At 35.5% G+C, this 13724-nt stretch overlaps 1 protein-coding gene across 1 annotated transcript in view; it reads left to right on the top strand.

Moving 5' to 3' along the window:
* Positions 1 to 6875, top strand: part of cs (citrate synthase) — a 56411-nt gene extending 49536 nt beyond the window's left edge. Inside the window, exon 11 of the mRNA XM_061925499.1 lies at positions 6512 to 6875. Coding sequence (XP_061781483.1) covers positions 6512 to 6682 — 171 coding nt within the window. The 3' untranslated portion in view covers positions 6683 to 6875. The remainder of the gene's footprint in view (positions 1 to 6511) is intronic.
* The last annotated feature ends 6849 nt before the right edge of the window (positions 6876 to 13724 follow it).

Here is a 13724-nt window from a genome sequence, read left to right as displayed (position 1 = left end):
CGGTCGGTAGTTTACCATGAGGTCAGGATCAAGGTTAGGTCTTTTGAGCAGAGGATGAATAACCGCTTTCTTGAATGCTAGGGGAACAGTGCCAGAGGAAAGTGATAAGTTTATAATATTTAGCACTGATGGACCTAATAATACAAAAAGCTCCTTGATAAGTTTCCCAGGAAGTGGGTCAAGTAAACATGTTGTTTGTTTTATCCCACTTACACGCTGTAATAGTTCCTCTAATGTTATTTCATCAAAAAGAGAGAGACTATTTTGTATTGCAGTATCCGTCGTAGATACAGTTGTATCTGTGTTCATAGAACCCAGTTGTAGCTGGGATGCGTTGTCTTTAATCTCCTTTCTAATGAGTTCAATTTTCTTATTAAAGAAATTCATAAAGTCATCTGCCGAGTGGGTGGAGCTATTGGGAGGAGTCCCTTGTTGGGTTAGCGATGCTACTGTACTAAACAAAAATTTAGGGTCGTTTTTGTTGAGGCGGATGAGATTTGAGTAATATTTAGCTTTAGCTAAGGTAAGCATGCGTTTATACGATATTAAACTATCACTCCATGCTTGATGGAAAACCTCAAGCTTGGTCGCGCGCCATTTGCGTTCCAACTTTCTACATGATAATTTATGAGCTCTGGTTTCCTCTGTAAACCATGGGGTGCGCCTTTTAGGGGCCCTTTTTTGTTTTAGCGGTGCTATACTATCAATGGTTTTGCGCAGGGCATTGTCAAAGTTGTTAGTGAGGTTATCAATAGAGCCGACATAATTTGGGAATGGTGCCATTACCGAAGGCAGTAGGTCAGCAAGAGTCATCGTTGTGGCGGCATTAATGTTGCGGCTGCTATAGCAGTTATTATTATTATTAGTTTGTTGACAATGAGTCAGAACTTCGAATTTTATAAGGTAATGATCGGACATTACTTTAGTATACGGGAGTACCATAACTTTGGAGGTGGTGACACCCCTGACCAGCACTAGATCTATCGTATTGCCGTTGCGATGCGTAGGTTCATTTATTATTTGTGTAAGACCACAGCTATCAATTATAGTCTGGAGCGCCACGCACTGAGGGTCCGATGGGGTATTCATATGGATATTAAAGTCCCCCATTATGATTATATTGTCTGCGTGCATCACTAGATCAGCAACGAACTCTGAGAATTCATTAATAAAGTCCGAGTAGGGCCCTGGGGGGCGGTAGATAACAGCCATATCGAGAGGCAGCGGTGCGACAGACCTCATAGTAAGCACCTCAAACGATTTGTATTTATTATTTAGGTTAGGGGTAAGGTTAAAGTTTTCATTGTATATTAATGCGACCCCCCCACCCCTTTTAAGGGGACGGGCAATATGCGCATTCGTATAGTTAGGAGGAGATGCCTCATTTAGCGCAAAAAATTCGTCTGGTTTGAGCCAGGTTTCGCTAAGACCAATGACGTTAAGATTGTTGTCTCTAATGACCTCATTAACTACGGTAATAACGTTTTGGGAGACAATGATCTTATGTTTAAAAAGCCCATATTATAAGTATTGGGCTGTTTTGACGAGTTTTTGTTTAAATTATCCGTAGTAGAAATATTAATAATGTTGCGTTTATTATACGTAGTGCACTTTAAATAGTTTCGACCATATCTAGGAATTGATACGACGGGAATTTTCAGATTGTTTGCTTGATGCTGCGATCGACTAAACGCATCATGATTTGCCACCTCAGTAGAATGCATATCTACCCCGGACACATTCACAACAGAAAACACATTATGTGAGTTGTGTGTTATTCTAAGAAAATTGCTATGCGTACAGGAATTATCCAGCCTGGCGCTGGCTAGTTCTAGCTTAACTGACTCCTCACCCGGACTAGCAGGCTCTGTAATTGCCTGTGACCGGGCTTGCTCTAGTGTAGTTAGTCAAATGTGACTTAAACAGTAGTCTATATTCTTAGACAGGATGATGGCGCCTTCCTGGTTAGGGTGAAGGCCGTCCCTCATCAGCAAGCCTGGTTTGCCCCAGAAAGAGGGCCAATTATCAATAAACGTTAGTCCCTGTTGTCTACAGAAGCTAGCCAGCCACTTGTTAAGCGAGACTAATCTGCTATATCTCTCATCATTGCCTCTCGCAGGCAGGGGGCCAGAGACAATTACTCGATGCCTGGACATCTTTCTAGCGAGATCACAAGTCCTGGCTATGTTTCTCTTTGTAATCTCTGACTGTCTCATTCTAGTGTCATTGGAGCCAACGTGTACAACTATATTCGCATAACTAGTGGTGCGATTAGCCTGTCGTACGTGTTTACTAGGCCTGTTGCGAGTTAGCTCCCTAAGATTAGCCTCTATGTCAGGTGCTCGGGCCCCCGGGATGCACTTAATTGTGGCTGGTTTGCTAAGCTTTATGTTTCGGGTGATGGAGTCCCCTATGACTAAGGTGTGGTGCCCGGTAGACTGGGGTGTAGGACTAGCTAAAGAGCTAAATCTATTATGCGTCTCAACCGGTACACCGTAGCTTGTAGGCCGCTTAGGACTACTACATGCTGGGCTAGTTAGCTCGCTACAGCTAACGCTAGCAGATGTGTCCGCAACATCTAAAGTTACGAGATTACTCTGCTCTAACTGGCGGACACGGCCCTCTAGCAGAGCCAGCCTCTCCGTGAGTAAGGTGCAAGACGCGCAGGAAGCCATACTCACGGTGTTTTCTGTCACCGAGTGAAGTTCCTGCTGTCTTCCGAGAAGTCCTGGTCACGGTGTGCAGGAGTAGACTCCTTCTGACCGGCGACGCCTTTCTCCGCGCTAGCTTCGTTAGCTTAGCAGCTAGCTGCTAGCTAGCTGCGGGAGGGGTGGAGAGACAGAGATCGGGTGATTTGCAAGTTAAATAGTACTACTAAATATGTTGAGAAAGTAATAAAGAAAGCTGCAGAACAATTTAAAAGCACACAAATAGAACGATACTTAGCTTTTTCGAAACAGCGAGCAGTCAGCGAGCAGTCACGCACGGTGACTACAAAACCTTTTTTTTTTTCTTTTTTTTTTTTAATTATTATAAGAAAAGTGATTGCCATTTTTACCATGCAACAAATTACTGGTGTGTTTTTTGGGTTCAAAAGTGGAGAGGAAAAAACAAATTGTAGCTTTATTTAATTTACAAAACACCACAAATGACAGAATAAAAATTTAATTTTTTTATCCAAACACAAATAACTTCAGTAAAAAAAAAAGTAATTGGGGAAACTAGACATTTTTCCACAAAACCAAAATACTGGTGTCTAAAATGTGGCCTTATTTTATTAACTTGGCACCACAAATGACTTTTGGGATAATAATAAAAAAAAAAAAGGAAATGAGAATGTTATGTTCTGACTCCAAAAAAAGTATTTGTCACAGAAAAAAGAAAGTTTAAGAAGGAGAAAACGTGTCATTTTAATATGTTATCTACAAAACCAATGCGATTAAAAAATAAATTAATACAATGAGAAATCACTATTTTCACAGATTTTTTAAAGTGATTGATTTTTTTTTTTTTAAAGAAAAGTGATAGGGAAAACTAATTACTAGTGAGTTTTTAGGGGGAAAAAACATAAATTGTGGCTTTATTTCATCTACAAAACACCACAAATTACTTTTGGGATTTAAAAAAGAAATTAAATGAAAATATTATTGTATGACTACAAAACCTTTTTTTTTTTTTTTTTTTTTTTTTTTTTTTTAATTATAAGTAAAGTGGTTGCCATTTTTACCATGCAACAAATTACTGGTGTTTTTTGGGTTCAAATGTGGAGAGGAAAAAAACATCAATTGTAGCTTTATTTCATCTACAAAACACCACAAATGACAGAATAAAAATGTAATTTTTTTATCCAAACACAAATAACTTCAGTAAAAAAAAAAAAAAAAGTAATTGGTGAAACTAGACATTTTTCCACAAAACCAAAATACTGGTGTCTAAAATGTGGCTGTATTTTATTAACTTGGCACCGCAAATGACTTTTGAGATAATAAAAAAAAAAAAAAAAAATGAGAATTTTATGTTCTGACTCCAAAAAAAGTATTTGTCACAGAAAAAAGAAAGTTTAAGAAGGAGAAAACGTGTCATTTTAATATGTTGTCTACAAAACCAATGCGATTAAAAAATAAATTAATACAATGAGAAATCACTATTTTCACAGATTTTTTAAAGTGATTGATTTGTTTTTTTTTAAAGAAAAGTGATAGGGAAAACAAATTACTAGTGAGTTTTTAGGGGGGAAAAACATAAATTGTGTCTTTATTTCATCTACAAAACACCACAAATGACTTTTGGGATTTAAAAAAGAAATTAAATGAAAATATTATTGAATGACTACAAAACCTTTTTTTTTTAAATTATTATAAGAAAAGTGATTGCCATTTTTACCATGCAACAAATTACTGGTGTTTTTTGGGTTCAAATGTGGTGAGGAAAAAAACATCAATTGTAGCTTTATTTCATCTACAAAACACCCCAAATGACAGAATAAAAATGTAATTTTTTTATCCAAACACAAATAACTTCAGTAAAAAAAAAAAAAAAAGTAATTGGGGAAACTAGACATTTTTCCACAAAACCAAAATACTGGTGTCTAAAATGTGGCCTTATTTTATTAACTTGGCACCACAAATGAGTTTAAGAAGGAGAAAACGTGTCATTTTAATATGTTGTCTACAAAACCAATGTGATTAAAAAATAAATTAATACAATGAGAAATCACTATTTTCACAGATTTTTTAAAGTGATTGATTTTTTTTTTTTAAAGAAAAGTGATAGGGAAAACTAATTACTAGTGAGTTTTTAGGGGGGAAAAAACATAAATTGTGGCTTTATTTCATCTACAAAACACCACAAATTACTTTTGGGATTTAAAAAAGAAATTAAATGAAAATATTATTGAATGACTACAAAACCTTTTTTTTATTTTTTTTATTTTTTTATTATTATTATAAGAAAAGTGATTGCCATTTTTACCATGCAACAAATTACTGGTGTGTTTTTTGGGTTCAAAAGTGGAGAGGAAAAAAACATCAATTGTAGCTTTATTTCATCTACAAAACACAACAAATGACAGAATAAAAATGTAATTTTTTTATCCAAACACAAATAACTTCAGTAAAAAAAAAAAAAGTAGAGAGAGAATAAAAACATAAAATGTCGCTTTATTTTATTTACCTGGGATAAAAAAAGAAAACAAGAATTTTATGTTCTGACTACAAAAAAAGTTTTGATTTACCAAAAAAACCAGAAAAGTGATTGTGAAAACTTGCCATTTTTACCACACAACAAATTACTGGTGTGTTTTTTGGGTTCAAAAGTGGAGAGGGGAAAAAAACATCAAATGTAGCTTTATTTAATCTGCAAAACACCACAAATGACAGAATTTTTTTTAACTTTTGGGTAAAAAAAAAAAGTAATTGGGGAAACTAGACATTTTTACCACAAAACAAAAATACTGATGTTTTGGTTTTTTTAAACGCGGAGAGAATAAAAACATAAAACGTGGCTTTATTTTATTTACTTGGCACCACAAATGACTTTTGGGATAAAAAAAAAAAAAGAAAACGACAATTTTATGTTCTGACTACAAAAAAAGTTTTGATTTACCAAAAAAAACTGAAAAATGATTGTGAAAACTTGCCATTTTTACCACACAACAAATTACTGCTGTGTTTTTTGGGTTCAAAAGTGGAGAGGGGGAAAAAACATCAAATGTAGCTTTATTTAATCTACAAAACACCACAAATGACAGAATTTTTTTTGACTTTTGGGTAAAAAAAAAAGTAATTGGGGAAACTAGACATTTTTACCACAAAACAAAAATACTGATGTTTTGTTTTTTTTCAAGGCGGAGAGAACAAAAACATAAAATGTGGCTTTATTTTATTTACTTGGCACCACAAATGACTTTTGGGATAAAAAAAGAAAAGAAAACGACAATTTTATGTTGTGACTACAAAAAAGTTTTGATTTACCAAAAAAAATAGAAAAGTGATTGTGAAAACTTGCCATTTTTACCACACAACCAATTACTGCTGTTTTTTGTGTTCAAAAGTGGAGAGGGGGGAAAAAAACGTAAAATGTAGCTTTATTTCATCTACAAAACACCACAAATGACAGAAAAAATGTTGACTTTTATCGAAACACAAATAACTTTTGGGTAAAAAAACACCACAAATTTTTTAACTTTTATCGAAACACAAATAACTTTTGGGTAAAAAAAAAAAGTAATTGGGGAAACTAGACACTTTTACGACAAAGCAAAAATACTGATGTTTTTTTTTAAAATGTGGCTTTATTTTATTTACTTGGCACCACAAATGACTTGGGATTTAGAATAAATAAATAAATAAATAAAATGAAAATGTCATGTTCTCACTACAAAAAAAGTTTTGCCATTTTTACCACAACACAAATTATTTTCATATAGAATGAAGTCATTTCTCTGATCCTTTGCCGGGGAGCTATGTGGTGTTCACAAATACCAGCGCTAACGTGGGCGTGTGCTCAACAGTACTACGGCATGACGGAGATGAACTACTACACGGTGCTGTTCGGCGTGTCGCGGGCTCTCGGCGTCTTGGCCCAGCTGGTGTGGAGTCGAGCCCTGGGCTTCCCGCTGGAGCGCCCCAAGTCCATGAGCACGGATGGACTCATGTCTCTAGTGGGCTCCAAGTCGGGCTGAGGGAGGGAAGGAGGTCAGAGTTCACGCCCGCCCACCCACCCCCATTTTACCTACACATCCTGTCGCTCCTGACCCCTGCTGGATACTACGAGCCAGTATGCTTTTATTATTTCTCAACGCTGTAGAATCTGAAACACACACACACACACACACGTAGACTTATACCGTAAATGCTCTAATTATATACACAATTCATTTTTTACCTGCAGTAATGATTTAGAGTGCATCATTTAATGTTGTGATGACGCTAAAGAGCAAACTAATGCTGACTCAGTAATAGATATTTATACAAAGGTTATGTTGATATAAGTCAGCCAGTCCGGGTTCCACTTTCTGTAACTTACTTCTTTTTTTTAAAATTGAAACTTAAATAATGATTCAGCGTGCATAGCAAATTTGAGCGAATATTTTCAAAGCCGCGGCAATCATTGTTGACCCCTGGGATTGATTGATTGGAGCATTTACGGTATAATTGATGTCAGTTGGCGTCACAGGCTATCAAAGGGAATTGCGGGAGTGAATGAAGTACACTTCCTGTGTTTAAGCCCCGCCCCCTCCGTGCTGCCAATGGAAACACCTGTCACTCCCGCTAACGAGCACTCCGCCGTCCTCGCCACAATCCTTAATTCAGAGAAAAACAGCTTGTAAAGAAGATACTACCGCTTTAAACCGTCTTTTTTTGTTGTTGTTGTTTTTGTATCTTCTACCTGTTGTCTGCCCTCTACCATCACAACAACGCCCTCCTGTACCGTCACAACACCGTGTTTCACCTCGCGGCGCCCAGCCCAAGCCCGAGAGCGAGCTCGAGCGCCAACGTCGTACGTCTCGAAAGGTTTTTTGTCGTGTTTGCGGGCCGCTCGTTTTCAACACGGACTACTCCAAAGTCAGCACTTGCTTGATTGAGACCCCACCCGCCCCTCACCCCTCTCCCCCCTCCTTGTGATGCGTGTGCGGTGTAGAAAGTGTACGGGACTGTGGTTGTATTTATACTTTGTGTACATAGTTCTATATATATATGTATGCTGTATATGTATAGCTGGAATGTAGACACTCTGCTGGTAAACAACCACCAGGCGTCGTCGTTCCGTCCGTCTCACGGGGGGCCGCGAAGAGAAAGCTCGCAGCTCGTTTGTACATACACCTTGTATCTTTTGCTTTCACGTTCGCGCTCCAGCTCGCTCTCGGGTTCGTCAACACTCCATTTTCCCCTCTTAGGTCTTAGACGCGCCGGCGCCGTGCTTGTTTCCATGGTAGAGGGGAGACGGGGGGCGGGGGGGAAGGGGCGGGAACAAGCTAACCAACAAAAAAATGGAGAAATTAAAGTTTTTATGAACACTGTTTGGTGTCATCATACTGGTACTGCTTTGTTTCAACATCACTGATTAGTACTCACTGCAGACTTAGTGAGAGTAGGGATGATGTTTGATAAGAAATTATCGAGTTCGAGCCCATTATCGAATCCTCTTATCGAATCCTCTTATCGAACCGATTCCTTATCGATTCTCTTCTCTAATCCAGATAGGTTGTTGTATATGGAAAAAAAAACACACAATATTTGGTTTAACAAAAGCTCACTTTTATTTTATAAGAATAAAATAAAATAAATAAATATTGACTGTTGTTACCCCCCTAAAAAAAAAAAAAAAAAAAAAAATATTGACTGTATATGGAAAAAAAACAACACAATATTTGGTTTAACAAAAGCTCACTTTTATTTTATAAGAATAAAATAAATAAATAAATATTGACTGTTGTTACCCCCCTAATAAAATAAAATAAATAAATATTGACTGTATATGGTAAAAAAAAACACACAATATTTGGTTTAACAAAAGCTCACTTTTATTTTATAAGAATAAAATAAAATAAATAAATAAATATTGACTGTTGTTACCCCCCTAAAAAATAATAAAAAAAATATTGACTGTATATGGAAAAAAACACACACAATATTTGGTTTAACAAAAGCTCACTTTTATTTTATAAGAATAAAATAAATAAATAAATATTGACTGTTGTTACCCCCCTAAAAAAATAAAAAAAAATATTGACTATATGGGAAAAAAAACACACAATATTTGGTTTAACAAAAGCTCACTTTTATTTTATAAGAATAAAATAAATAAATAAATATTGACTTTTGTTACCCCCCTAAAAAAATAAAATAAAATAAATAAATATTGACTGTATATGGAAAAAAAACACAATATTTGGTTTAACAAAAGCTCACTTTTATTTTATAAGAATAAAATAAAATAAATAAATAAATATTGACTGTTGTTACCCCCCTAAAAAAAATTTTTTTTAAATTGACTGTATATGGAAAAAAACACACAATATTTGGTTTAACAAAAGCTCACTTGTATTTTATAAGAATAAAATAAATAAATAAATATTGACTGTTGTTACCCCCCTAAAAAAATAAAAAAAATATTGACTGTATATGGAAAAAAAAAACACAATATTTGGTTTAACAAAAGCTCACTTGTATTTTATAAGAATAAAATAAAATAAATAAATAAATATTGACTGTTGTTACCCCCCTAAAAAAATAAAATAAATAAATATTGACTGTATATGGAAAAAAACACACAATATTTGGTTTAACAAAAGCTCACTTGTATTTTATAAGAATAAAATAAAATAAATAAATAAATATTGACTGTTGTTACCCCCCTAAAAAAATCAAATCAAATAAATAAATATTGACTGTATATGGAAAAAAACACACAATATTTGGTTTAACAAAAGCTCACTTTTATTTTATAAGAATAAAATAAAATAAATAAATATTGACTGTTGTTACCCCCCTAAAAAAAAAATTTAAAAAAATTGACTATATGGAGAAAAAAAACACAATATTTGGTTTAACAAAAGCTCACTTGTATTTTATAAGAATAAAATAAAATAAATAAATAAATATTGACTGTTGTTACCCCCCTAAAAAAAAAAAAAAAAAAAAAAAATATTGACTGTATATGGAAAAAAACACACAATATTTGGTTTAACAAAAGCTCACTTATATTTTATAAGAATAAAATAAATAAATAAATATTGACTGTTGTTACCCCCCTAAAAAATAATAATAAAATAAATATTGACTATATGGGGAAAAAAAACCACAATATTTGGTTTAACAAAAGCTCACTTGTATTTTATAAGAATAAAATAAAATAAATAAATAAATATTGACTGTTGTTACCCCCCTAAAAAATAAAATAAATAAATATTGACTGTATATGGAAAAAAAACACACAATATTTGGTTTAACAAAAGCTCACTTTTATTTTATAAGAATAAAATAAAATAAATATTGACTGTTGTTACCCCCCTAAAAAAATAAAAAAAAATAAAAAAATATTGACTGTATATGGGAAAAAAACACACAATATTTGGTTTAACAAAAGCTCACTTTTATTTTATAAGAATAAAATAAAATAAATAAATAAATATTGACTGTTGTTACCCCCCTAAAAAAATAAAATAAAATAAATAAATATTGACTGCATATGGGAAAAAAACACACAATATTTGGTTTAACAAAAGCTCACTTTTATTTTATAAGAATAAAATAAATAAATAAATATTGACTGTTGTTACCCCCCTAAAAAAATAAAATAAAAAAAATAAATATTGACTGTTACCCAAAGTATATTAAGCGGGATTTTTCAGAAAAACAAATATATCCAGTACCACAAAAACAACCTGTCTCTGTGATCACTATAGGTGTATAAATAATAATATCGTGTTAAATAGAATCAGTCCCTTGGGCACGAAACTGTAAATAATACAGCTCTCCAAAATGTGCACTTCTGCTGCTATTGGAACATCCTTCTGGGGTCCATCAGTGTGGCCTCCTCCAGGAATGACTCCACGACACCTTTCTCTAACCTTCAGGTTATGTACGGCCTGAACATGTTTCATCATGCTTGTTGTACCGCTTATTCGAATACAATGATTTGCAAATCCTTTTCAACTTATATTCAATTGAATAGACTGCAAAGACAAGATATTTAATGTTCACACTGGTAAACTTTGTCATTTTTTGCAAATTTTAGCTCATTTGGAATTTGATGCCTGCAACGTGTTTCAAAAAAGCTGGCACAAGTGGCAAAAAAAGACTTGAGAAAGTTGAGGAATGCTCATCAAAGACTTATTTGGAACATCCCACAGGTGAACAGGCTAATTGGGAACAGGTGGGTGCCATGATTGGGTATAAAAGCAGCTTCCATGAAATGCTCAGTCGTTCACAAACAAGGACGGGGCGAGGGTCACCACTTTGTCAACAAATGCCTGAGCAAATTGTTTAAGAACAACATTTCTCAACCAGCTATTGCAAGGAATTTAGGGATTTCACCATCCACGCTCCGTAATATCATCAAAAGGTTCAGAAAATCTGGAGAAATCACTGCACGTAAGCGGCAATGCCCGTGACCTTCAATCCCACAGGCGGTACTGCATCGAAAACCAACATTAGTGTGTAAAGGATATCACCACATGGGCTCAGGAAAAATTCAGAAAACCACTGTCAGTAACTACAGTTGGTCGCTACATCTGTTAGTGCAAGTTAAAACTCTACTAAGCCAAAGCCATTTATCAACAACACCCAAAACGCCGTCGGCTTCGCTGTGCCCGAGCTCATCTCAGATTTTGATATATTTTTTATTTCAAATATGCAAAAAAACAAAGAGCAATACAGGGCTATAACCTTAACAGCCATTACAACAAAATGAAAACAATGGAGAATAAAAACGAAAAAAATAAACAAAATGAGCAAAGGACTATCTTTTTTTCCCTTTTTTTACATATCTGAAAAGGAGAAGAAGTTTACTCTTATTTAATCCCACCCCTTTTCTTTAAATCATAAATTACTCTGAGCTAGAACGACCCGTTCACTCTATGTGCAAACTTAATGAACTTGTACATACATAAATGATAAATATATACACACGTACACAGCCACACCATTACCACTAGTGATCATGGGAATGGCATCATGCCACCTCTTCTCTAACGCAAACAAACCAATATCAAAGCCCTTCTTCACTTCTGTCAGGTTCAAACACTGATGACATCTATTAAACAAGACGAGAAGCAAGGAATCATGCAGAGACAGTGTTACATTTTGCTCAATTGAGGAGAGACGTTATTTGGGCTGTACTCTAGTCACAGATCCAAACTATGCTCTAAAAGTCCCGCCCACGTGCTCCTCTATTTATTTGGGAGGTCCCTGGTTACATCACTAAAGCTGAGGGAAGGGGGGTAATCTCAACAGCTCCAGTTAGACAATATATGACTATTAATAAAATGCAAATGTGTTGACGCTGGTGATATCGCCCCGTCTCTGCTTTGTCTGCGTCCCGGTACTCGATGTTCGGCCTTGGCAGTCAGCAGCCCGAGTCTGGACACAACACTGATACGAGACGACTTGCGATCTTTTTGGATTGCCAGCTTTGCACCGATAGAAAAATACAGCTTCAGCACAATTGATAATAACTATTGCAACAGCCCTTAAGCATAAAGTTGTGTGATAATATATACCGTATTTTTCGGAGTATAAGTCGCACCGGCCGAAAATGCATAATAAAGAAGGAAAAAAACATATTAGTCGCATTTTTTGGAGAAATTTGTTTGATAAAAGCCAACACCAAGAATAGAAATTAGAAAGGCAATTTAAAATAAATCAAGAATAGTGAACAACAGGCTGAATAAGTGTACGTTATATGAGGCATAAATAACCAACTGGTATGTTAACGTAACATATTATGGTAAGAGTCATTCAAATAACTATAACATATAGAACATGCTATACGTTTACCAAAAAATCTAATCGCTAAATCCCATGAAGTCTTATACGTCTAGTCTCCTACGTGAATGAGATAAATAATATTATTTGATATTTTACGCTAATCATTTCACACATAAGTTGCTCCTGAGTATAAGCCGCACCCCCGGCCAAACTATGAAAAAAACTGTGACTTATAGTCCGAAAAATACGGTATTAATAAAATGCAAATGTGTTGACGCTGGTGATATCGCCCCCGTCTCTGCTTTGTCTGCGTCATGGTACTCTATGTTCGGTCTTGGCAGTCCGAGTCTGGACACAAACACTGATACGAGACAACTTGCGATCTTTTTTGGATTGCCAGCTTTGCACCGATAGAAAAATACAGCTTCAGCACAATTGATAATAACTATTGCAACGGCCCTTAAGCATAAAGCTGAGTGATAATATATACATGATTATTCTAACAACTTATTTTTAAACTTTGGACATTGCTTTAACTTCATCATTCAAGCCATTCCATAGTTTCACTCCACAAATTGAAGTACAAAAACTTTTAATGGTCGTTCTATAACTACTAAGCATTTTGAAATTAAAATCCCCCCTTAAATTGTAAACCCCCCTCTCGTGTGCTGGAACCATTTTTGAATGCTTCCTAGGAGTTGATTGATTTTGGCTTTATACATTATTTGTGCAGTTTGATACTGAGATGCTTCTAGTTTGTATCCATGGGTCCAAGGCTCACCACACAGTAGACCAAGCTTCTCCAACACTTTCATGACGACATGCAAGCCAGGCTTCCAATTGGGTGGACAAGTGTCCGACCTCAGCCATGTCAAGATTGGAGCGATGCGTCTTAGTTTTGTCAACATGTTCCTCACCGCAGTCATTCCCGTGAGCAAGTGAGGAACACGGATTAGTTTCCAACATCCAGGCAGCCACCAAGACTACTGGCCTTCAGGTCTGTGAACTGCCTCCCTGCACTATGTGGTTGGTCTTTAGATCAACATGGAGAAGATGTCCACCTCTGCACATATTGTAACTCCCAACTCCACAGGTCCTCTACGGCCAACTCCAATCTGGAGTGAGCACAAGAAGGTGCTCCTCAACATTCAAACCTGGAAAGAATGGCAGCAGACCTCCTGCCTCTCAGGTGTTGAAGACAAGGACGTGAGCGAGCTGCAAGAACTAGCCAAGCAGGTTGAACACACGTGTGGAAATACTGTATGTGGATCAGTCATTGGTCCTCACAGCCAC

This window comes from Nerophis lumbriciformis, linkage group LG01 (genome assembly GCF_033978685.3).
Source record: "Nerophis lumbriciformis linkage group LG01, RoL_Nlum_v2.1, whole genome shotgun sequence".
NCBI classification, from domain to species: domain Eukaryota; kingdom Metazoa; phylum Chordata; class Actinopteri; order Syngnathiformes; family Syngnathidae; genus Nerophis; species Nerophis lumbriciformis.
This window is presented reverse-complemented; position numbering and strand designations above follow the sequence as displayed.